The 26135-nt window shown below is 43.2% G+C and overlaps 1 protein-coding gene across 3 annotated transcripts in view; it reads left to right on the top strand.

Annotated features, from left to right (window-relative positions):
* Nucleotides 1-26135, top strand: part of FAM169A (family with sequence similarity 169 member A) — a 132218-nt gene that overhangs the window by 80607 nt on the left and 25476 nt on the right. For 2 of the 3 annotated variants that reach the window (XM_075838291.1, XM_075838300.1), the window contains exons 5-12: nt 3700-3871; nt 5646-5825; nt 8895-9023; nt 11391-11533; nt 13110-13164; nt 15781-15907; nt 16240-16417; nt 19442-19645. In XM_075838291.1, the coding sequence (XP_075694406.1) occupies nt 3700-3871; nt 5646-5825; nt 8895-9023; nt 11391-11533; nt 13110-13164; nt 15781-15907; nt 16240-16417; nt 19442-19645 (1188 nt within the window). The remainder of the gene's footprint in view (nt 1-3699; nt 3872-5645; nt 5826-8894; nt 9024-11390; nt 11534-13109; nt 13165-15780; nt 15908-16239; nt 16418-19441; nt 19646-26135) is intronic. The other variant, XM_075838310.1, reaches the window with a different exon arrangement.

Here is a 26135-nt window from a genome sequence, read left to right as displayed (position 1 = left end):
TCCAACAAAATCTGTACTCCAAAGAACACACAGCGCTCTTTCCCTTCTGAGGCCTCCCATGGGCCCAAACGGCAGTTTATCACCACAAATGGGGTATTGCCACACTCAGGACAAATTGGGCAACAAAATTGAGTATTTTATTTCTTGTGAAAATAAGAATTTTTGAGCTAAAATGACATATTATTGGAAAAAATATATTTTTTTTAAATTCCCAGCCCAATTCAAATAAGTTCTGTGAAGAAACTATGGGGTCTAAATGGTCACATTACCCATAAATGAATTCCTTGAGGGGTGTAGTTTCCAAAATGGGGTCACTTTTGGTGGGTTTCCATTGCTTTGATACCTCTGAGGCTCTGCAAATGCGACATGGCACCCGAAAACCAATCCAACAAAATCTGGACTCCAACAAACATATAGCGCTCCTTTCCTTCTGAGCCCTCCCATGGGCCCAAACGGCAGTTTATCACCACAAATGGGGTACTGCCACACTAAGGACAAATTGGGCAACAAAATGGGGTATTTTGTTCCCTGTGAAAATAAGAAATTTTGATCACAAATGACATTTTATTGGAAAAAATGACATTTTTTTCATTTCAGAGCCCAATTCAAATACGTGCTGTGAAAAAAATGTGCGGTCAAAATTGTAACAACAACCCTAAATGAATTCCTTGAGGGGTGTAGTTTACAAAATGGGGTCACTATTGGGGGATTCCTACTGTTTTGACACCTCAACACCTCTTCAAACCTGGCATGCTGCCTAAAATATATTCTAATAAAAAAGAGGACTCAAAATGCACTAGGTGCTTCTTTGCTTCTAGGGCTTGTCTTTTAGTCCACGAGCGCAGTAGGGCCACATGTGGGACATTTCTAAAAACTGCAGAATCTGGAAAATACATATTTAGTAGTGTTTCTCTGGTAAAAGCTTCTGTGTTACAGAAAAAAAAATGAATAAAATTGAAATTCAGCAAGAAAAATGAAATTTGCAAATTTCACCTCCACTTTGCTTTAATTCCTGTGAAATGCCTGAAGGGTTAAAAAAACTTTATAACTGCTGTTTTGAATACTTTGAGGGGTCTAGTTTTTAAAATGGGGTGTTTTATCAGGGTTTCTAATACATAGGCCCCACAAAGCCACTTCAGAACTCAAGAGGTACCTTAAAAAAAAGGCTTTTGAAATTTTCTTAAAAATATGAGAAATTGCTGTTTATGTTCTAAGCCTTGTAACGTCCAAGAAAAATAAAAGAATGTTCAAAAAACGATGCCAATCTAAAGTAGACATATGGGAAATGTGAACTAGTAACTATTTTGGGTGGTATAACCGTCTGTTTTACAAGCAGATGCATTTAAATTCTGAAAAATGCAATTTTTTCAAAATTTTCACAAAATTTTGCAATTTTTCACCAATAAACACTGAATATATCGACCAAATTTTACCACGAACATGAAGCCCAATGTGTCACGAGAAAACAATCTCAGAATCGCTTGGGTAGGTTTAAGCATTCCGACGTTATTACCACATAAAGTGAAATATGTCAGATTTGAAAAATGGGCTCTGAGCCTTAAGGCCAAAACTAGGCTGCGTCCTTAAGGGGTTAAAATACCCTGTTACAAATTTAGGATCCTTATCTGTTGAGTAGCTATAAACAGAGAGGCTCTCGCTCTGGAGGATCCGGCACGTCCATGTATTACACAGACAGACCATTTAAATGAGAACTGTGTAATGCTTCATTCCTCTTGTTGAGGCGATGCAGGGTAAATGAATACTTTCTATTGGGTTTTCCTACAGATTCTAGCTCATAGATGGGGGCCCCAGCACCAGGACACCCTGTAAAAAACTTTTTAGCGAGGGGCCCTTCTAACAAAAAAGGCATTTTCCAAAGTAGACAACCCCGTTAATATGGTGCATGCTTTATACCATACTTAGAGAGTATGCGAATATCTGTATATTACTAGATACTGCCGTTTATCTAAAGAATTAACTATTGTTAGACCAAGGGGCAGAAGCAGCGGAAAAATTATGACCATTTTTTATGTCATGCTCAAAGGGGCTTTAGAAGATCACATGGGTTCAGGGAGATTAGATATGGGGATTTGTTTGCCAGGGTCCTCACACTAGAGGTTCACTGTTATATTTTAATAGGGCTTAATTTTAAGACTCGAGCATTTATTTTATTTATGACTCTAAAAAAACTGTTCTCATCAAAAGTAGACATGCCAAAAGAAAAAATAACTTCAGGAAGAGAAGATATTTACAGAAAACAAAAACATTGCTAAAGACCATTTAGACACATTTAGGCCCTGTTTACAAAGAGTTTTTTGCGCGTTTTTTGACGCAGAAACAGAGCCATAAAAAGGCTGAAAACGTATCCTATTGATTTCAATGGGAGGCGGAAGCGTTTTTTCCTGCGAGCGAAAAAGAAGCGTCATGCCCTTTTTTCAGGCGGTTCCATCTTTGACCTCCCTTTGACATCAATGGGCAGCAGAAAAAGCAATTTTCGCAGTGCTCAATGGCCGTGGCTGAAAAACACAGAGAGAGACGATGCAAAAAACACGGCAAAGGAAGTGCAGGCAAAAAAACTCTGTGTGAACAGGGCCTTACACAAGTTCAGGCAGGGGCGTAGCTGCAGGGGGTGCAGTGGTTGCGGTTGCACTTGGGCCCTGGAGCCTGAGGGGGCCCAAATGGTCCCTCTGGCCCATATGAGGAGACCTTTGCTAAAAATTTGGGGGCCCTGTTACATATTTTGCAATGGGGGTTTAGGAGCTTTACGTTACGCCTTGAGTTTATTAACCCCTTAACGACCTATGACGAAAATACACACGTCATAGAGCGGAGCGGGGGGTGTGATGTTTGAAGCGGGCTCACGCACTGATTCCGCTCCATACACCGCAGCTGTTAGCTGTGTATGACAGCTGACACGCTGCTCTAACGGCCTGGAACAGTGATCATGCTGTTCCTGGCGGTTTAATGTTTAACTAGTTAAATGCCGCTGTCAATAGCGACCGCGTCATTTAAACCATTCGGAGGAGGGGGGACAGCCCTAATAAAGGCCCCCAGGTGTGCCTTCTGTCTGCCTCTGCTAAGCCATGCCTCCGGCATGGCTTAGCAGAAGCCTATAAAATTACATTATACTGCAATACATTTGTATTGCAGTGTATTGTACCAGCTATCTAATGATCGCTGGTTCAAGTCTCCTAGGGGGACTTATAAAATGTGTAAAAAAAAGTTAAATACATTCTTAAAAAGTGTAAAAAAAAAATACAAAAATATTTTTTTTCCCAAAGCACAATGTAAAAAATAAAATTTAAAAAATTGGTATCGCCACATTCGTAAAAGTCAACTATTACAATGTACCATTATTTAACTCAACCGGTGAACGGCGTCAAAAAATAAATAATTAAAACACCCGAATCATTGTTTTTTGGTCACCTTAGCGCTAAAAAAAAACGAAATAAAAAGTGATCAAAAAATCATATATACTGTGGTACAATGGTACCAATAGAAACTACAACTCCTCCCACAAAAAAATAAGCCTCACACCAGGCTATTGATGGAAAAATAAAAACTTTATGGCTCTTGGAAGGCGGGGCGTGAAAAACAAAAACGAAAAATGGCTCGTTCGTTAAAGGGTTTAAAATGCAACACAGTGAAAGACATGAAGAATGTTTCTTTACGTTTGTATTTGATGGATCTTGTTTGCAGGTCAGATCTCTTGGAGAAAGAATTGTTCTATATGTATTAAACCGAATTATATATCGAAAGAGGGAAATGGAGAGGAATGAGGTTCCTTTTCTGTGTCACAGCAGCTCAGACTATGCCAAGGTTATGTGGAGTAGGGGGGAAGCCATTGGATTTTACTCCGTGAAGCCTTCAGGTCAGTACTTTCTTTTTCTTTTCTTCAGGTGGAATATACAGGGTGGGCTATTTATATGGATACACCTAATAAAATGGGAATGGTTGGTGATATTAACTTCCTGTTTGTGGCACATTAGTATATGGGAGGGGGGAAACTTTTCAAGCTGGGTGTTGACCATGGCGGCCATTTTGAAGTCGGCCATTTTGTATCCAACTTTCGTTTTTTCAATGGGAAGAGGGTCATGTGACACATCAAACTTATCGAGAATTTCACAAGAAAAACAATGGTGTGCTTGGTTTTAACGTTACTTTATTCTTTCAGGAGTTATTTACAAGTTTCTGACCACTTATAAAATGTGTTCAAAGTGCTGCCCATTGTGTTGGATTGTCAATGCAACCCTCTTCTCCCACTCTTCACACACTGATAGCAACACCGCAGAAGAAATGCTAGCACAGGCTTCCAGTATCCGTAGTTTCAGTTGCTGCACATTTTGTATCTTCACAGCATAGACAATTGTCTTCAGATGACCCCAAAGATAAAAGTCTAAGGGGGTCAGATCGGGAGACCTAGGGGGCCATTCAACTGGCCCACGACGACCAATCCACTTTCCAGGAAACTGTTCATCCAGGAATGCGACATGTCAATGGCTGTAAACAAAGAGAAGCTTGTAAATAACTCATGAAAGAATAAAGTAACGTTAAAACCAAGCACACCATTGTTTTTCTTGTGAAACTCTCGATAAGTTTGATGTGTCACATGACCCTCTTCCCATTGAAAAAACTAAAGTTGGATACAAAATGGCCAACTTCAAAATGGCCACCATGGTCAACACCCAGCTTGAAAAGTTTCCCCCCTCCCATATACTAATGTGCCACAAACAGGAAGTTAATATCACCAACCATTCCCATTTTATTTAGGTGTATCCATATAAATGGCCCACCCTGTAGTTATTATGTATCCACGCGGGAATCAGTGGCAAGGTGTCTGGGATTACGGAAACAGCAGAGCTGAGCCACGCTGTTTCCGTAACTTCCATAGAAGTGAATGGGAGTTACAGAAGAAAAATAGCAAAGTGCCCCTTTCAAGGGGTCATCCCAACTGGACAATTCTGTACATATGCTCGATTAGGACATCATAGAGGGATGGGCACTTACTTGGGTCCCCTCCCTGTTAGCTAGGACAGGGAGTGTGTGTCCATGTATCAGAAAAGCAGGTTGCCCATTTATTTGAATCGGCGCATTGTAATATGACATTTCCCCTCGTTTTTTCCCATTAGAATTAGTACACAATAAGTAAAGCAATGTGTTTGTGAGGTTACTTACCTTTTATGTAGATTATATTTATACAGTAACTGTAAAGTGGTGTTGATCCTAAACCTAAATAAACAATTTACATAGCGAGACCAAGAAAAACTGGTATAAATCAGCAGGGTCCAGAAATTTTGTTCAACTGGTCAGAAAGGTTCCAGATAGAGGACCTTCCATGATCAGCTTTGTGCACAAAGTGGACAACCTCTATATCGATGTATTTAGTGACTTGGATCCACACAAGGTCTCCATCACAAGAGTATATCTGACAGAAATTAGAAGAGAACATGTGGTCAACACAGTCTCTCAGTGGAGCATCCTCAGGCTTTGGGCCTGTAAATTCAAATGATGAAAGCGCAGTATAGAAGAAAGATATTGAAAAACTTTTTCTTGCAAATTTCTAAATCGTATAATCTTCTGATAGAATTGAGTGTCTTCTATGTATTCTCTCTTATTTTTATATATTTTTGGGATTCAATTACCAGGAAGTATGTGCGCAGCGTATCTAACACAAACCTACACTCTCCCAGTTCTGGACACCATGTTTGTTAGAAAGAGATATCGTGGTAAAGATTTTTCACTACAAATGCTTGAAGATTTTGTTGACCGTTTCACAGAAGACTCACTTGGACTGAGGTATCCTCTGTCATCGTTAATGTATACAGGTAACTTAATGCTAATTTCTACATGGTGTACACTTTACAGGTTTTCTATTTTACAAACCAGAGCTTTTATTTTTTTTTTTGTTGTTTTTTTAGCAACAATGCCCCTTATATGTTCTTTGTATTTCAAATAAGTCAATATATTTCTCAGTGGAATAAGCGTCTAGCCATGAGTATATATGCTGCATTACGTACTGGCAAGAACGTGATTTCTATTTTGTGCCCTTCACTCTGTTCCCATTACCACAGAACTCCAGACTCCCGCTTACTGAGGCTCAAGCACTGATCTTATAATCTTCTTGATCTCACCGGTACTTTAGTGGCTTGTAGTTTATAATTATTCTGGAGATCAGCAGTTTAAGTACTGACTTCTTGAGGAGCTTGTGGTTAGCTTGTGCTTATACACAGCAGGCTGTCTGAACAAGCAGGCCTTCAGTGTAAAGCATGGTGAAGGAACAGAGCAGCAACCCGATCTTTGATGTTGATGAGACAGAAGAGGGATTTCAGACTTCCTTTAGACCATGAGTAGGCAATCTAAGAGAGGTGGAGATCTACTGTTATAACTTTGGAGGGTCTTGAGATCTACTTGGTACCAAGTTGCTACAGGACCCTGGGGGAAATTGTGTAAAAATTTCTGCAGGTTGCTGAATAAAGGTACAGAAAACAGGGAAGTCTGTTTCAAAATGGAAATGAGCTCACTAACTGGACAAGCTTTTTTTTTTTCTTTTTAAGCAATTTTTGTGTTTTGTTAAAAAAAACTTTATATATAACACAAAAAAGAATATTGAGTAAAAAAAACTGTTCTTATAACGTGCTCGCTCCTTGCGACACCTTTTGTATCTCTTTTTTGAATGTTGCTGAAAAACGTTTTAGGACATAAAATCTTGCTATGCCACATACATAAAGGGATTTATTGGAATGTGCTCACTAACGGACAAACTTTTTTTTTTTAGTTTTCATATTTATATTAATTGCTGATCAAATATTGATTTTTTGTAGTTTAGAAAATGTTAATGGTTTTCTATAGAAGGAATTAATTATACAACTGTGCACCACATTATAATTTCTGTAACAGTAATATATATATACACTGCTATATGGTTTTACAAACCAGTAGTGAGCCATTAACTATTTATGTTAACCTTCTTTTTTCTATTAGATAGCCCGTTGCAGGTAGAAAAACAAGTCAAGGCCCATATACTATTTAGATATAAGAGTCCCAAATATTAATTTTTTTCCACTTTTCCAACATGTATGAAAGTGAAGTGTAGCTCCGGTTTATAGTGGGAGGGATCCAGGTTGTAAAGCAGAACAGCTGTAGAAAATTCACATTTCCTAAATCTCTGCTAAGTTAACCTAGATTTTCAAAATTTCAAAAAAAAGATGGGACGAGGAGAGAAAAGGGATAATAGGCACTCTATATATACGCACATACCTCAATGGATAAATCTATGACCAAACTATTAGAAAGGCCCACCAGTAATTTCAGTAAAGCTAAGTATTGCTATATATTTTATCATATAAGAAAAAAGATCAAAACCACAATATAGGAAGCAGAACCACCAACTATTAAAAGTGAGTTGTATTATCACATATATAGGCTGGCCGGTATAACCACGCGTTTGTTAGACGTTATCGGTGGGTCCATATCACCTGGCACGGGTGTACGTTTAGTGATACAGTTATCCCTGTGTATCAGGATTTTTCATTTATGGCACATACCTTTATATTGCACAGTCCCAGATATAAGTGATAGGATCACAAGTGCTGCCAAATGGGAGTATATACTCATCCATCCACGTAGATGCCTAGGATGAAGGTTGCCTGGTTTCTCTTGAATCCTTCTTCTATTGCTGAGGGTAAATTCATCCAACAATGGTATTTTGCAAGATCCAGTCGACATTAGTCATTATTAGCCATGAGGCACAGGGCAGATCCTTAGTGGCATGGGCCGCCATTATAGGACATGGCGATCTCAGGTAGGCTGACACGTATCGTCACATATTATTCTGTTAGCAGAATATTGCAAAATCTGTAAGCAGAATAGATATGCCTATATTCTGTGAATTCAGCAACCCTTTTGCTATATTTATTCAGAGAACACATGAGGTTGATGAAAACGTTACATTTTCTATTAGCTGAATTCCTCAGTTGAAAAGGGAAAGAGTTTCAGGAATAGACACTTCAATAATATAATGTTTAAAGTGGTCCCCAGGTTGAGCTTTACTTTAAAGGGGTTTCCCATTTGATCAGCCTTTGTCCATATCCCTTTTAGAGGGGTGTCCTATTAGCCAGGGTCCTATTATGGGCCCTTTTAGCAGCTCTCACTCTGATGGACTAAATGTGACTCGCTCTGAAGGACTAAATGTATTATATGGTCACCCATTTATTTTACTCGTCACCTGTAATCCACATTTCTACTGCAGTGGCACTGCTGGAGAAATGTGCAGCCTCCCACAACTTCCCCCGGGGATAACAGCCGATTGACACGGGTTTCAGCTGCCTCACCCATGCGGATTAGCTAAATACCAGAGGGTCCTCAGAGAGACGCTTGTCCAGATGGGACAACACATGTTCATTGTGGTCTGTGTTCTAGATCATGATAATGGAGTGTCTGATTGAGACCCTTTAATTCTTGTCACCATATTTCAGCCCTAATCAGAGCCCCAGACAGTCCATTAATTGTATAGGATGTGTGGGAAGTGTGAGGAACATGTTTCCCATAGGTATTACCTTTCACTCCTGGAAAGGAGGTTTGCATACCGTTAAATAAGATTTTTTTTTTAAAGGAACACTCCAGGCAAAATTTATAAACTGTGTTATGTCTAGGCCAGGGCCTGAGGGGGCGGTGCATGACACAGGAATTCTCTCTTTGGTGTTCTTTGAATCTCTGTGCCATTCAACGCCCCCTCTAGTACTGCACTAGGCATTACACAGGTTTGCCAAGGTGTTTCCATACATATTCCCTGTGAAATTATTAAACATAGTTTGTTTTTCGTGATAAATATATCTATCACATTATTGTGTATTGTTTGGTTTTCTTCATATGCGCATTATATCTTTGTATTTTAGCCTGCAAGCAATATTTAGAGAAGTACCCTGGAGATCAAGAGCTTCTTTGGGAAGTTGAAGGAGTTGGTCATTGGTTCCAGAGAACTCTTATCACAAGTATTATAAAAAGAGAAAAACAGAGGTTATTGGGTAAAAAAAGAATAATTGCGTACATCAGTAATTCTCACTTTGTGATTACACTGTCTATGTGTATTAAAGAAGATCTGTCACCTGAATATACCCCTTTAACCAAGAACATCTATAAGATGCTCTTAGAGAATATGAATGGGGCCAGTGAATCCCGTCCGGCTGCTGGAAGCCGCCTTGTGCAATATTGTAAATAGAGGCTCCTCGACCTGATTGACCAATAGCAGATCACAAGGCTGCATTTACGGCACCTTTGCATAGTTAATTGTGAAATACACCGATCAGCCAGAACATACAGCCGTGGACGTTACAATGGCACCTGTCATGGGGTGGGATATATTTGGCAGCAAGTGAACTGTAAGGATCTGAGTGACAAGGGCCAAATTGTGATGGCTGGATCAGTGCATCTCCAAAGCGGCAGGTCTTGTGGGGTGTTTTCTGGGATGCAGTAGTTATTACCTATCAAAAGTGGTCTAAGGAAGGACAACTGGTGAACCAGCTACAAGGGCATGGGCGCTCATTGATGCGTGTGAAGATCAAATGCTGGCCTGCTTTTTTTGATCCCGCAGAAGAACTACTGTAGCACAAATTGCTGAAAAAGTTAATGCTGGCTATAATAGAAAGGTGTCAGAACACACAGTGTACAGAAGCTTGCTGCGTTTGGGGTTGCATAGATGCAGACCAGTCAGAGTGCCCAGGCTGACCCCTGTCCTCTGCCAAAAGCACCTACAATGGGCACGTGAGTATCAGAACTGGACAATGAAGCAATGGAAGAAGGTGGCTTGGTCGGATGAATTTGTTTTGTTACATCATGTGGACATGTGGGTATGTGTTCGGCGCTTATCTGGAGAAAAGATGGCACTAGGATTCATTATGGGAAGACAGCAACCTGTAGAAGACTGTGATTCTCTAGGCAATGTTCTGCTTGGAAACTTGAATACTGACATTCGTGTGAATGTTACTTTGACACCAACCACATACCTAAACGTTGTTGCAAAACAAGTACACCCCTTCATGGCAACGGTATTCCCTAATAGCAGTGGCGTCTTTCAGCAGGATAATGTGCCCTGACACACTGCAAAAAATATTCAGTAATGGTTGGAGAAACATGATAAAGAGTTCAAGTTGTTGACTTGGCCTCCAAGTTCCCCTTATCTCAATCTGATCAAGCATCTGTGGGATGTGCTGGAAAAACAAGAGTGATCCATGGCGGCCCCACCTAAAAACTTACAGGACTTAAAGAGTTCTGTTGCGAACGTCACGTGACCAGATACCACAGGACACCTTCAGAGGTCTTGTGGAGTCCATGGCAGAGCTGTATTGGCACCGCAAGGGAGACCTACACAATATTAAGCAGGTGGTTGTAATGTTATGGCTGATCGGGGTATAGTTATACCTTAATGGCAGTTAAAACATGAAATATCGTCTGTAAGCGTGTATTCAGACGTAGCGGTTCAGGTGCATTTACAACAGAAAAATAAATGGCATTCTAAATGCGCATGCGTTTTTAAGGGGATTTGGTGTCCGTTGTTTGATGCAGTTGCATTTTTTTTTTTACTGCAACCGCATTGTAAAATTCAACAAATCGCGATAAAAACGCATGCGCTAACTGTATAATGCACAGGATGTTGGGACCCCCAGAGTGGGAGACTCATTCCTTTCCACTCTAGCTAAGATGAGAGTCCTGAATATGAGACTCCCGTCTTAATTCCCTAAAACGGTGTTTGAAAATGTTTTTTCTAAACCAGCGCAGGTTGGGACTCAGTAGAGAGGACTGATGATTATTACTTGTTGGATGGCTGTATGCTTGGTTACATGCATTGACTTATAGCAGAAGGTGACTAAAATTCAACTAAATTGGCTGAACCCACTAATTAGAGGGGTCGTCCACAGACATTTGGCTATGTAAATTATACGCTTAACCATAGGACAAGCTCACTTATTAACTGGTTTGCATTTCCAAGCCGGAATAATCTGCTGCATCCGGTGTATAACGTCGCAGAGATATAACAACAACGGAAGTCTGTTGATTTTTTTCTTCATCACCGCCAATATTAGGCAGGGTTAACACAGCAACATGCGGTTTTGCCGTAAGTCGGTGCAGTTTTTTAATTGATTATGAATGGCTGAGAGTTTTGCTGGTAAACAGCAGTTTTATTCGCAAACCAGCGCAGACATTAAAAATATATTTGAAAACCGCTCCGAATTGCAGCAAAACCATGGCCATAACATGTGAACCCAATCTTATACATGTAAATACAATTAGCAGCATGTAGCCTTTATACACGTAATACATGTGTAGATCCTGTTGATCTCACCTGTAATGAAATACCATGGTCATATTTCTCATCCTGTGTCCTGCAAATACAGAAGGTGCCAAAGACGACCCAACTCCTCAGTCTGCAGAACAGCCGTCAGTGCAGCCACCTGTTGTATCCCAGAAAGAAGATTCTCCTGAATCAGAGACCGAGCAAAAGGAGAACATTCAGATAGTGGACACAGAGGACACACAGGTGGGATTATTGGTTCAGATTACCTTACTAATGTGCTGTTCTCTACTCATCTGTTACATAAACCTCTTACTGTATGTACATCATCTCAAAAACAAAGGTTTTGGTCAAGGCCCTTTTAAAGGGACAGTGTCATGATTATTTTTTTAAATACATTTATGTGTTTTTATTTAATAAAATATTATATTGACTTTAATTTTTCACACACAAATTTTTTTTATTAACACTTTCTTATTTTACTGGGGACTGCCATGTTTTATTTAATCTGTGTATGTGTCTCTTAACGACACATACATAGATGGAATACGGCAGAACAGTGCATAGGACACAGTGAACGGGAGCCGTTCATTGCCTCTGCTCTCTGGCTCTGTACTGCGCAGGCGCAGTTCAGAGCCACACATCAGAGAAGCCGGTTTGTAGGGAGAAAGCAGGCGCCATTATGAAGACCGGCTGCACTGCAGGTAAGGTGTGTGTCTCAGTCTGTCCCCCTCTCTCTCTCTCACAGACCCCCGCTCTCGCAACCCCCCCCCCCCCCCCCACGCGGCACCCTCCCCCCTACACCCTCTCCCCAACATTCTAAAACGGTAATGGCACAAACAACTAGCCCAGTCTCTTACCTCACATTCTATATTGTATATAAAACTAGTACAGCAGTGTATATAGACTATAGTAGTATATATATTTAGTTCTGTATTTCTTAAAACATTCAGATGAATGAAACCGATTTTCAGTCTAAGGGCAAAAATATTCTGCAACGCAAGAACTAGAGAAATCCCTTTGTGTTGTAGAATATCTTTCCCATAGTCATACATTCTAGTTATCACAGAGCATTTTTATGCTGTGGAAATACCATGCAAGTACGCCATGTGTGAGCGCATCCTTATACATACATGCGCAGTCACCATACATGGACACACACATTCTCATAGAGTCACCACACACATGGACAAGTACATACACAGGTAGTCACACCCAACACATATATACACCAAATACAGTATATACATTATACACACACCAAAGATACACACACACACACACACACACACACACACACACTGATATACTCACATTACACACACACACACTCACATACACACAAATATACATATACACACACATATCCTAGAAGTGTCCCTTCAACAGTAATAGACATCATCCCCTGGGTGCTCCCACAGTGGTGGTCAGCGTGATGCCAATGGTTTTGGAAAATGTTTTGCTAATATATATATATATATAAAATGTCTACAAGTCTAGAGTTCAAACACCTAAGGCTGGAGTCACATCTTCTACATAATAGAACCTCTCGTAGTACCTGCCAGACAAAATAGCTCAGGATGCCGCACTATTTTGTCCGGCACAACGACTGACACCATGACAGAAACCCGACGAAATCCATTAGTCATTGGGTTCCATCAGCGCCGTTGGTGTTCGGCATGCAATGATAATCGATGTGAACATAGCCTAATGGCAATGTCAAACTCTATTGGAACAAGGTCTCCTATTTGTACTATCAACTGTTTAATTTGTTCTATAAATTATTATAACCTAAAAATGTTCACGTAATCTTTTACTTTAGGTAGAACCAGATGAGGAGAAAACGGATATAAATGCTGATGCCGGCACAGCTAAAGGTAAATATCTCCCATACTTATAATACCTGACTAAAATACTACATGTATCTAAAAAACAGAGAGAAGTAGAACGGGAACGTTGCTGACTTTGGAGAATTTCCCATCAAAGAATGAGATTTCCTCCATTTAAAGAGGCTCTGTCACCACATTATAAGTGCCCTGTCTCCTACATAAGGAGACCGGCGCTATAATGTAGGTGACAGCAATGCTTTTTATTTAAAAGAAACTATCTATTTTTACCACTTTATTAGCGTTTTTAGATTTATGCTAATGAGTTGCTTAATGCCCAAGTGGGCGTATTTTTACTTTAGACCAAGTGGGCGTTGTACAGGGGAGTGTATGACGCTGACCAATCAGCATCATACACTCCTCTCCATTCATTTACACAGCGCATAGGGATCCTGTTAGATCCTTATGTGCTGTCTTATACGAACACATTAACAATACTGAAGTGTTTAGGCAGTGAATAGACATTCCACGGGATGTCTATTCACAATCTCTGCACTTTGTTACTCTGTCTGTGGTAGTTACAGCAGAGGAAGCGTGATCTTGTTTTAACCTGTCATTTACCGCGTAATCTCGCGAGAATACGCGTCCTCTGCCGCAACTACCACAGACAGAGTAACGAAGTGCAGAGATTGTGAATAGACATCCTGTGGAATGTCTATTCACTGTCTAAACACTTCAGTATTGTTAATGTGTTAGTATAAGACAGCACATAAGGATCTAGCAGGATCCCTATGCGCTGAGTAAATGAATGGAGATGAGTGCTGATTGGTCAGCGTCATACACTCCCCTGTACAACGCCCACTTGGTCTAAAGTAAAAATACGCCCACTTGGGCATTAAGCAACTCATTAGCATAAATCTAAAAACGCTAATAAAGTGGTAAAAATAGATCGTTTCTTTTAAATAAAAAGCACTGCTGTCACCTACATTATAGCGCCAATCTCCTTATGTAGGAGATAGGACACTTATAATGTGACAGAGCCTCTTTAAGACAATGAAAGCTAAAATATGGATCTGTATTTTAGATTGCAATGTAATGTCTTATATTACAGAAATATATTTCACAATAGAAAATAAGGGGAACTTGACGGTCGTCAAACTGGTGCGAACATGCAAACTTGTTCGTGTATTTCATAAAACTAAATTATAGCGATCCTCTCTGGTTATTATTATCTAAAACTCTATATTTTGGTTATTTATAAATTGAATATCAAAAAAGAAATGCATAAAATGTGCAGTAAATAGAAATAACATATTGTAGATATTTGGTGCTTTCTGAAGATAATCGTGTAGAATTGTTATAACAGGATACATGCTCTAGTAAGGATTGTGTGGTTTTGCTGAGAAAATGAGTGTATAGTGCACAGGTAAGGATAACGCAATCATGCGACTCTCCATTCTAAGGCTGTGTTCACACGAGCAGGTTACGTCCGTAAAGGATGGAACGTATTTCGGCCGCAAGTCCAGGACCGAACACACTGCAGGGAGCCGGGCTCCTAGCATCATAGTTATGTACGATGCTAGGAGTCCCTGCCTCGCTGCAGGATAACTGTCCCGTACTGTAATCATATTTTCAGTACGGGACAGTAGTTCCACGGAGAGGCAGGGACTCCTAGCATCGTACATAACTATGATGCTAGGAGCCCGGCTCCCTGCAGTGTGTTCGGTTCGGGACTTGAGGCCGAAATACGTTCCGTCCATTACGGACGTAACATGCTCGTGTGAACCCAGCCTAAGAACTACACAATATTTCTGGGCCCCCTGTTGTATGTAAAGCACTAGTGCGGGTATAAAAAAATACCTCAGGGTGTCACTGACTTACATTTTGCGGACGTCTAATAGAGGCACCAGCACAGCGTATGGAGTGTCTCATACTCCCCCATTTTGCTAATGTGGGAAACAGTAGTCCAAAGTTGCAACAACATCAGTCTCTATGACTACTAGGATCTTTGTGCCACTATTGCGACCGTATGACGGAAAGGATGTCAGGGTATGGTCGAATATAGCTAATCAGCCCTGACATTATATGCAAAGTGATCCATCGGACAGTCGTAATGATTGTTATATTACTATGAACTTGTGCAATGATGTGTGGTGCATTGACAGAGTGTGCCATTCTAGGAGTTACTAGACTACAGAGGTATTCTTAGTTTATAAGTATAGAAGTGTAAAGGGGGTTTTACACTGGGCGATTATCGGGCAGACGAGTGTTCATATAACGCTCGTTGCCGATAATTGCCGTGTGTAAACAGAGAACGATCAGCAGATGTACGAGCAAACGCTCAATCATCTGCTGGTCGTATCGTTTTAAAAAACTAAAAGATTATCGTTGTCGGCAGCACTTCTCCCTGTGTAAACAGGGACATGCGCTGCCGACATGATAAAAACTTATGGGGACGATCGGAGTAACGACCGCTCGTCCCCATCCATAGCTCCGTGTGACAGGAGCAAACGAGCACCGATCAACGATGTCTCATTGATCAGCGCTCGCTGCACCGGCCTATTGTCGGCCAGTGTAAAAGGGCCTTGAGGCAGTGAGAACCAGTAGATACGGAGTGACTCTGTTACATGCAATTAATCAGACTTGTTAATTCCACCTTTGTTCCAGAATTTGGGGCAACATCGGTCTCTACTCGCACAAGAAGCAGTCAGCTGAAGCGGCCAAAGATCGGAAAGAAAGTGGTGGAAGCAATGGAGGAAGAAACTGCCAGCAGCAGTGATATTTCATCCAATAAGTAATGGTGGTTTTATGTCTATACCCACAGTTTTTTTTGTTAGTCTCCAAAAGAGGTTGTCTAAAGAAGATAGCCCCCTGTCCATATGTCCTATCAGGCCCATACGGCACCCCCCACTATGAGCCAGAATAGAGAGCCGCTCTGTAAGATTGGCTTTCTTTCTGGCCATCATCAAAATGGCTACCATGTAATTCTACATTTACGCTGAAGTAGCAGGGCATATGGACATGGCTTATCTTGATCAGAAGAGAGGCATTGGGATGCCAAGGTCATTGTACACTTTGGTAGGACCCTGTAGCTTTTTAGGTAATTTATTCATTGTTTGGTTACAGACTGGAGTCTAAGGAACAGATAGTAGAGAACTTCAAAGAGCTCATTCAGCAGCTTGCAGAAGAAAAGGATGAGAATGACATGTCCAAACTACAGGAGGAAATCTCAGCAAATCCAGTGGAACTTCTGTTATGTGATAATCTGGATTCTCAGGATGAGGAGAAGTGTGAGAAGAAACAGGTAAAAGAACCCTAAATATAGTTACAGCTACTTACAAGTACCTTATGAAAACACCAGTAGTCTGATAGTAACTTCATTTATACCAAGTTGTCCTTGACATATGGGTTGCACGGCTGGACACTTGTTGCTTCATGAGATATTGATCACGGTGCTGACGAAGGGCTGGGGCATTGCGATTGATGGACTGACATTTTTATTGCTCATGCACATGAACAGATCTGTAGTATGGCGCCCATAACCTGCTATGTTTGTAATGACAGGGATAGGGAAACAGACAAGTGAGCCCTAATCTACCCGCCACTCAGTCCCTGCCTACTTGCAACGACCCGCCCTAGGCGACGGGGTACAACTGGGCGACAGTCCCTACACTCAGTAAGTGCACGACAGACAACCAGACAAGGAAACACAGAACAAAGGGAAACCGGGCAGTTGCCCACGGCAACACCGTGAGCAACAAGAATAGTAAACGAGCCGAGTCAAACCAGCAGAGTACGAGGTGCCAAACGCAGAGCAGGAGAGTAGTGAACAAGCCGAGTCAAACCAGGAGTGTACGAGGTACCAAACGCAGAGCAGAAGAGTAGTCAGTAAGCCAGGGTCAATACGAAGCAGGGACAAGTAGTTCAAGAAGCTGCAGCAGGGCCAGGAAACCAACAGAGAAGAATCACAAGCAAGGAGGAACAGGAAAGGCAGGTATAAATAGACAGAGGGCGGGAGCTAGCTCCGTCTGGCCAGGCTGTGATAGGCTCTCCCACTCCTAAGCCTGCCATCCTGAGTGGTGGAAGATGGAGTCAGTCTCACAGACATAGAAGCAGGTGCAGACTGATTACCTAAGGGCGTGGATACAGAAGCTGTGCCTGGCAGATCCTTAACAATGTTACTGTACTTCAGAACCAAAATTGTGGCAAGTTCCATCAGATGCTGTATTTTGGAGGTATTTTTATCAATTCTTCTGGGTGGAATATAGTTGTAAAGGATCTGCCAGGCACAGCTTTGGGGTTAACGCCCATAGATAATCAGTCTGCACCTGCTTCTATGTCTGTGAGACTGACTCCATCTTCCACCACTCAGGGTGGCAGGCTTAGGAGTGGGAGAACCTATCACAGCCTGGCCAGACGGAGCTAGCTCCCGCCCTCTGTCTATTTATACCTGCCTTTCCTGTTCCTCCTTTGCTTGTGATTCTTTTCGTTTGGTTTCCTGGCCCTGCTGCAGCTTCTTGTACTTTTGTCCTTGCTTCATATTGACCCCGGCTTGCTGACTACTCTCCTGCTCTGCGTTTGGTACCTCGTACACTCCTGGTTTGACTCGGCTTGTTTACTTCTCTTGTTGCTCACGGTGTTGCCGTGGGCAACTGCCCCTTTCTCCCCCTAGCTCTGTCTACCCTTGTCTGTTTGTCTGTCGTGCACTTATTGAGCGTAGGGACCGTCGCCCAGTTGTACCCCGTCGCCTAGGGCGGGTCGTTGCAAGTAGGCAGGGACTGAGTGGCGGGTAGATTAGGGCTCACTTGTCTGTCTCCCCTCCCCCCGTCATTAAAATAGTACTATAACGGAGGGCCTACGCGTCCGTTATACAGAACTGTAAAGACTATGTGTGCCATCATACAGGCTCCATGCACATGGCTTTGCTATAAGCATGAGACGTTAAATCCCTGGTCCCAACCTGATCGCCCGGGAAATACAGAAATAAGAACAGTCTTTAGGCTCAGCAGGATTTTATATATATATATACACACACACACACACACACACACACACACACACATATATATATATATATATATATATATATATAGATATCTAAAAATAAAACAAAAAAACGGCCAAAAAAAGCGAGTGGTTTTGATTAAACTACTGGATTAGATTCAGACTCACTTAGTTTTAGTGTGCCGCAGAAACAGATGCAAAATAAAAATAAATAGCTAAAATCCTAAGCCACAAGGCATTATCTCCTGCAGGAACAAAGGATCGGGCAGGTTGAAATCCAACATGCACGATTCTTTGTTTCCCCGACATCTTCAATCGGGGGGGGGGGGGAGGAGTGTCAGCATAACCCCTACGGACTACAGCATAACCCCTTTAGCGGACTACAGCCGAGCACCCCAGATGCATTTTTCACTTACAGCAGCAATTTTCCAAGGTTTACACCTTCCCCCAGGACAGAAGTGTGGATATGAAGCAAATCCCGGATTTCAAGATCACACCCCACCTGCAACCGGATTAATGTCTTCAGCCTAGAAACAAAACTTCGACATTCACTTAGGACTATGGAATCTGCCCATCTCTTTCCCAGTCAACTCTCTTGCTTTAGTATTTCTCTCAAAACTGGATTCAGAGTGTTCAAACAGACTTCATTGTTGCATGTATCTTCATAAACTTTCATACATCCCCCCCATGGTCCTGTCACAACTCAGTACCAAGTAGATATCAAGGCTCTCCAAAGTTACAACAGTAGATCTCCACCTCTCTATGGTTGCCTAACCCTGCGAAAGCCCGAGGCCTAGTAAAGTTACATACGAACATATGCAGTTATGGCTGACTAAATGCGAGGAGGCAAAAACGAAGAAAGGTTTGTGTCTCTTCCAGCCATTCCCCACACAGATGAGCACTGGAGCATAGTAGAGGTAATTCTACTGCTCTGTTATGATGACGCTGTGGCTAACTGCCCCTCTGGCTCTGCTACATTGGCACTAGTGGTGTAACTGCTATTTTCAGCACCAAAAAATTCTGAACAGTCTCAAAGGTGCTTAAAAACTCTAGAGTGCCCTGTCGTTCTGGAAATCGGTGGTGATCTGAAATCATAGATTTCACCAATCTCATCTTTTCACGTGTATCTATCACTAATAAGATCATATTGACCTCTATTTCCCCTTTAAACCTTTCTCACTTACAAATTTATTGGGTCATATATTGAGTCCATATATTGTTCTTATTTTTTGGATTATACTTATTTCTTTGGATGGTGTTTGTAAGTCAAGTAAGATATATGGAGTAAGAATAGTCCAGATAGCCCTTTATATTTCCATTTTAGGAGGTTGAATTGGAGCCAGTGAATGGTGAGATCACAAAGGAAGTCTTTGAGCCTCGAATGGTAGACAAGCATGAAGTAGCAAGAGAAGCTTCAGATACGGAATCCAATTTAGAACCGGGGGACAGCGATGGAAAATCTCTCACCACTCTGGTTTCAGTTAACATGGACTTGGAGAAATCCTTTGAAGACTCATTTCCAGACCAGGTACATAAGAATTCTTGTGCTTGAGGACATATCTGAGCAGTTACTGGCTGCATGGTGTGCCGTCCAATGTGTTGACGTGATGGAAAATAGTGTGGAAAAATAATGTCCTTCACATATGGACAATGAGGTTCTAATTCTACAACTGAAGCCGTGTTTACATGTGTGGCATATATGCAGTGAAATACTTCCAGTATATACGCCGAACGTATGGACCGTACGTATGCCAAAAAAAGTGTCCTTTAAGTATACTACTGGGCAGTATGCGTCAGTACAGTATATTATTCTTAGCTTAGTCAATGCTTTCCAGTAAAACGCATCCCGCAATTTTTTATACAGTAGGACAGTTGCATGCGTCTTGGCCAGATCACGAGATTTTCCGAGCATATCTGTCTAACATTACACTGCAGAAGCAATGACGCTGATCCTGTTGTACGATGGATCCAAACGGTGTCTGATGAAGAAAAATTGGACGCAACTAGCTGGAGCTAAATGGGCACAGTGCTTTCTTAGTGCCGTTGCCCCCTTGTCCTAGCAATCAGACCCTCAGGGTGCGGACATTGATGGCATAGCATAGCGATATTTCATCAGTCTTTAGTGATATAACGCCTATAAGCTACATGAAAAATTCAGCTATTTTCTAGTAACCAGAGTGCAGTGCAGTTTCACCATATTTCTATTATTTTATATACTTAATAAAAGGCTATGATATATTATATTTGCCTGATGGCAAAACGCCAGTGAAGTGGATTTTCAGGTTTGCCTATTTCTACTGCTGTCTGTTTCTAAGGACGACAAGCAGTTTTTTGAAAGAGGCTATGTACATGTGTGAAGAAAATTACATTTAAGAGGCTCTGTCACCACATTAGAAGTGCCCTATCTCCTACATAAGGAGACCGGCGCTATAATGTAGGTGACAGCAGTGCTTTTTATTTAGAAAACTGATCTATTTTCACCACGTTATTAGCGATTTTAGATTTATGCTAATGAGCTTTCTTAATGCCCAACTGGGCGTGTTTTTACTTTAGACCAAGTGGGCGTTGTACAGAGAAGTGTATGACGCTGACCAATCAGCGTCATGCACTCCTCTCCATTCATTTAGTCAGCGCATAGTGACACTGCGTTATTCACGATCTGCTGTCTTAGGGTATGTTCACACGGCAACGCAAAATACGTCTGAAATGACAGAGCTGTTTTCAGGAGAAAACAGCTCCTGAATTTCAGACGTTTTTACAAGTGCACGCGTTTTTCGCGGCGTCTTTTATGGACGTAATTCAAGCTGGTTTTCATTGGAGTCAATGAAAAACGGCTCCAATTACGTCCCAAGCAATGGGCAGATGTTTGCCGACGTATTGGAGCCGTCTTTTCAGGCGTAATTAGAGGCGTAAAACGCCTCCATTACGTCTGAAAAGAGGTCGTGTCCACATACGCTTATACTGACATATTAACATTACAGAAGTGTTTATAGAGTGAATAGACATTCCTTCCAGCCAGGACGCGATGTCTATTCACAATCCCGACACTTCGCTAACGTTTGTGTGGGACTTACAGCACAGCAAGTGTAATCTCGCTGTAACTTGTCATTTACGGCGTGATCTCGCGAGATTACGCTTGCTCTGCTGTAAGTACCACAGAAACGGGGGGGCGTGGCCTAGCGGTGAATGTGAGAGGACGTGTGTGACCGGAGCTCCTGCTGTACTCATCCTATAAGGTCCATATATCCCGTAAAATTCGGGGAAAATAGCTTCCCCAGGGTCTTACCAGAGTCTGGAGGTGGATGAGCACGAGTACCCGGCCATAATGACGCGCTCCAAGAAGCAGAAGTCGCCGCCAGCGAGTCCCGGGTCCCGCGCTCAAGATGGCGCCGAGGAGAAGGAAGGCCGCAATAGAGGCCTCCGGCAGGAAGTTGTGGAGAAGCTGGAGAGGTTCGCCCGCACGCCGAGAGCAGGGGGGGCGGCTGCACAGCAGCGAAAATCGGCTGGAGATCAGGCAGCTGGAGGCTCATCTTATGGATCCAGGTACTCTCCTTTGGCGGGGGACATGAGAAGTGAGGAGGAGGAGGAGGAGGAGATGAGTGGCGCCATGCAGGATCAGCCAGGTGCTGGAGGGAAAAGTGGAGTAAGGAAGGAGGAACCCTCCCTAAAGGACATTTTGGCAGCGGTGAAGCAAAATTCTATGGTCCTTAATACCTTAGCAAGCCAGATGGGTGGATTGAAGGAGGACATTTTGCTGCTCAGGAATGATTTGCAGAAAGTTGCGGAACGCACCACTGCCGTGGAAGGGAGAGTCTCAGACATGGAGGATGCGATTCCTCACATAAAGCAGGATGTACAGGCACACTCGCAGGCAGTGGCGACATTGCTGGCTAAGACAGACGATATGGAAAATCGGCTGAGACGGAATAACGTTCGCCTTGTGGGGGTTCCGGAAAGAGTGGAGGGAACGAATCCGGATGACTTCTTTGAAAAGTGGCTGATAGACACATTTGGCAGAGAGGAATTGACCCCTTTATTTGCGGTGGAGAGAGCGCATAGGGTGCCGACCAGACCTGGCCCTCCGGGAAGGCCGCCGAGACCGGTGCTGATAAAGATTCTACATTATAAAGATAGAGACAAGATCCTGAGGAAAGCTAGAGAACGTCAAGACATCTCCTTTAATGGGGTGAAAGTGTCCTTCTTCCCGGATTTCTCTATGGAAGTACAACGGAAAAGATCACAGTTTATGGATATAAAGAGACGCCTAAGGGCGTTACAAGTGCAATATTCAATGATGTATCCTGCCCGTCTGAGAGTGGTGGCGCTGGGCACAACTTCCTTTTTCGAGACACCGAGAGAAGCGGTTAGATGGTTGGATAGCCATGAAAGTCAGCTGAGACCGGCAGAGGGACGGCGTTGATGCGGAACAGACCGGCTGACAAAAGGAGGCTGGGGTTGCGGGACTGAACCAGGTGTCGTAGGAAAAAAATTGCAAGATATGGCATTGAGGGTTTCGGGTCATGTTTGGACTTGGAGTTGGAGGGCATGGTTGCGGTGAACGCGGAAGACCGGAAGAGGAGGAATGTGTTTATGGACATTGAGGGGTACCGATATGCTGAAGGGATGGTAGTTTATTTGCAAGAAAATGGCAGCGGGAGGGATGGTCAGTTACGCGGGAAAAGGGCATAACGAGTTATGGTATTGTTGAATGTACGGTGGGCGGAGTTGACCTGCCGACGCTTGTTATGGGTAATGGCAGATACGTTCTGTCGCCCCAACCCTTGGAAAGGGGTAGGTTTACGGGGGAGGTTGCAGGGGGGGAGGGGAGGGAGGGAAAGAGGACCCAGCCGGTCGGATATGGAAAATTACGAGAACAGGATAGGATGTGTTGGGATATGTTGAGGGATGATGGGATCACTTAATTGTTTGTCCTGGAATGTACGGGGCCTGCGGGAAGCCAGAAAACGACAGGCGGTATTTGATTTTATTAGGAAACAGGAGTCGAGGGTGATAGGATTACAGGAGACACATATGAATAGGGATTCAGTTTCCATGATGCATAGGGCCTGGGTAGGCCATAGTTTTCATTCTTACCATACTACATATTCAAGGGGGGTGAGTCTTCTCATACATAGGGCAGTGCCATTTATATGTCACGACTCCTTCCAGGATGGGGAGGGGCGGTATGTGGGGGTACACTGTACGATGTATCATTGGAATTGTGTGTTGGTGGTGTTGTATGTCCCCCCTCCATTTTCTAGCGGATGTATCAAGAAAGTGGTGGAGGAACTGGCTAGGTACCCGGAGGTGCTGTTACTAGTGATGGGGGATTTTAACGCAGTATTGAATACCAATATGGATAAATTCGGCATGACAGGGGGAGGTTTAACAGCGTTTGGCCATCTTGTTGCTGAAATGGGTTGGCGGGACATATGGAGGGATAAACATCCAAATAGCTTTCAGTATTCTTGTGCGTCTTCCACATATCAGTCTTTATCCAGGATAGACCTAATCTTGTGCTCACCGGCAGCGGTACCGTTTGTAGCCCAGATAGAATACTTGCAAAGAGCGTTATCGGATCATTCTCCTTTGTTAATGAAGGTAGAGACGGAGGGGAGGACAGGGCGGGGGCAAGGGTGCTGGAAACTCAATGCCTTTTGGCTGAAGCTGATAGATAATAAACAAATTTTAGACCTCATAAAGGAATACTTTCAATTCAATTCGGGAACGGTACCGCAAGAGATACTGTGGGACGCGATGAAGGCGTGGCTGAGAGGGGTGTTCATCCAGCACATTTCAGCAGTAAAAACACGGTCTAGACAATTAGGGGAAGCGCTGTTGGAAAGGGTAACGGAGACAGAAAGGCTACATATAGTAGATAACACACCAGACACATTAAAGCATTGGGTGGAGGCGCAGCGGTTGTTAAAACAGCATCAGTTGGAGAGGGCAGATAACAAAAGGATGTTTTTAAAACGCAAATATTATGAGGAGGGGGAAACCACTGGACGGCTGTTGGCAAGGATGGCGCAGGCTCAGAGGGAGAATAAATACATACACACTATTAAAGGGGAGGGGGGGAAGTTGGAGACGGATACAGGACAGATTTTGAAAGTGTTTCAGCAGTTTTACTCGGATTTGTATGCCTCTAGGGCAGAGCACACACCTCAGCAGCTGGAAGAGTATATAGGGGAGATAGAACTTCCTAGGTTGGGAGGGGAGGAGAGAGGGACATTGGAGGAGCCCATATCTCTGGAGGAACTCCAGGCGGCTATAGGGATACTAGCCAGCGAAAAGGCGCCGGGGTCGGATGGGCTTCCGGTGGAAGTTTTTAAGGAATATGGGGAGGAGCTCGCACCGCAGTTATTGGCCACTCTTTTAGATAGCTTTGATAGGGGGCGGCTTCCGGAAACAATGTATGAAGCGACTATAGTAGTTCTGCCTAAAGAGGGGAAGGATCCCCAGCTCCCGGGCTCTTATAGACCAGTTTCCCTACTGACGGCGGATATTAAAATCATGGCGAAAGTATTGGCGCTTCGACTAGCTAAAGTAGTGGCTGGGGTGGTACATGGAGATCAGGCCGGCTTTATGCCATCCAAATCGACGGCGGTGAATCTGAGACGGCTGTTCTTGAATTTACAAGTTCTGCCGGATAATCGTGGGGGGAGAGCCATTATGTCCTTAGATGCGGCTAAAGCATTCGATTGCGTGGAGTGGAAATATTTGTGGTCAGTTCTGGAGAAAATGGGATTTGGCCCTAATTATATAAAATGGGTAAAGTTGTTGTATGTAGCCCCGACAGCAAAGATAAGGGTGAATGGGGTGCTATCGGATCGGTTTGCGCTGGAGCGGGGAACGCGTCAGGGATGTCCATTATCTCCATTGTTGTTCGCGTTGGCGGTGGAACCCTTGGCGTGTGCAGTGAGACAACATGAACATATTCAGGGGTTGAGATATGGGGGGGTGGAGGAACGAATTGCACTATACGCAGACGATATGCTGGTATTCATGGCGGATACCGAGCGCACACTACCGTTAGTGATGGCCCTAATTAAGCGGTTTGGGAAATATTCAGGACTACTCATTAATTGGTCAAAATCGGCTCTAATGCTCATGGACCCGGGGGTTATCCAGACTGGGGAGGAGGAGGTGGAGATACCGGTGGTCACGGAGTTTAAGTATTTGGGGGTTAGGGTGACGGCGAAAGCACAGGATTATATGTCCCTTAATGTAATGCCACTGTTAACAACGATAAAAGCCAAAGTAGAGGCGTGGAATAAGTTACCGCTATCGGCTCTGGGTAGGACGAATCTGATTAAAATGATCCTTATGCCCCAGGTGCTGTATGTCCTACATAACTCCCCGGTATGGATCCCCAAATATTGGTTCAGGAGATTGCATAACCTTTTTAGGGACCTAGTATGGAAGAAGGGGGTACCTAGGATTAAACTGGAGAAATTACAGCTGCCAAAGGAGGAGGGGGGCCTGGCGGTGCCCAATGCTTGGGTGTATTATTTAGCTGCCCAATGTCAACATTTCTGGGGGTGGGAGCAGGAAGAGACATGGGGGTCCAGTGCGCGCATCCTATCATATCTGGGGGGGGGGGGGGGGGGGGAGAACCCGTTGGCAGGACTGGAAGCGCACAGCTATAAACAGATGGCGAGTACCAGACCCACTCTGCTGCTCATACACAAGGTGTGGTGGCAGTGCAAGAAATTGCTGGGGATAGGAGAGTGCACTAAATATACACCACTCTGGAGGAATGCTTATTTGGGGGAATTGGGTAAATTGGAAGGGATGCAGGGGTGGGAGCAGCAAGGCATAATACGATTGAGTCAGTTGTACGAGGGAGGCATACTCAAATCCTTTCAGCAAATAAGGGAGGAGTTTCAACTGGACTCCCGCATGTTCTATCAGTACCTGCAGATTCGGCACGCTGTGCAGACACAAGCGGTCAGTGTGGACCTGACGATGCATGCCGCGGGGGTGTTGGAGCATATTGCAAAAGCAGTAACGTC

This window comes from Rhinoderma darwinii, chromosome 1 (genome assembly GCF_050947455.1).
Source record: "Rhinoderma darwinii isolate aRhiDar2 chromosome 1, aRhiDar2.hap1, whole genome shotgun sequence".
Lineage (NCBI taxonomy): Eukaryota > Metazoa > Chordata > Amphibia > Anura > Rhinodermatidae > Rhinoderma > Rhinoderma darwinii.
This window is presented reverse-complemented; position numbering and strand designations above follow the sequence as displayed.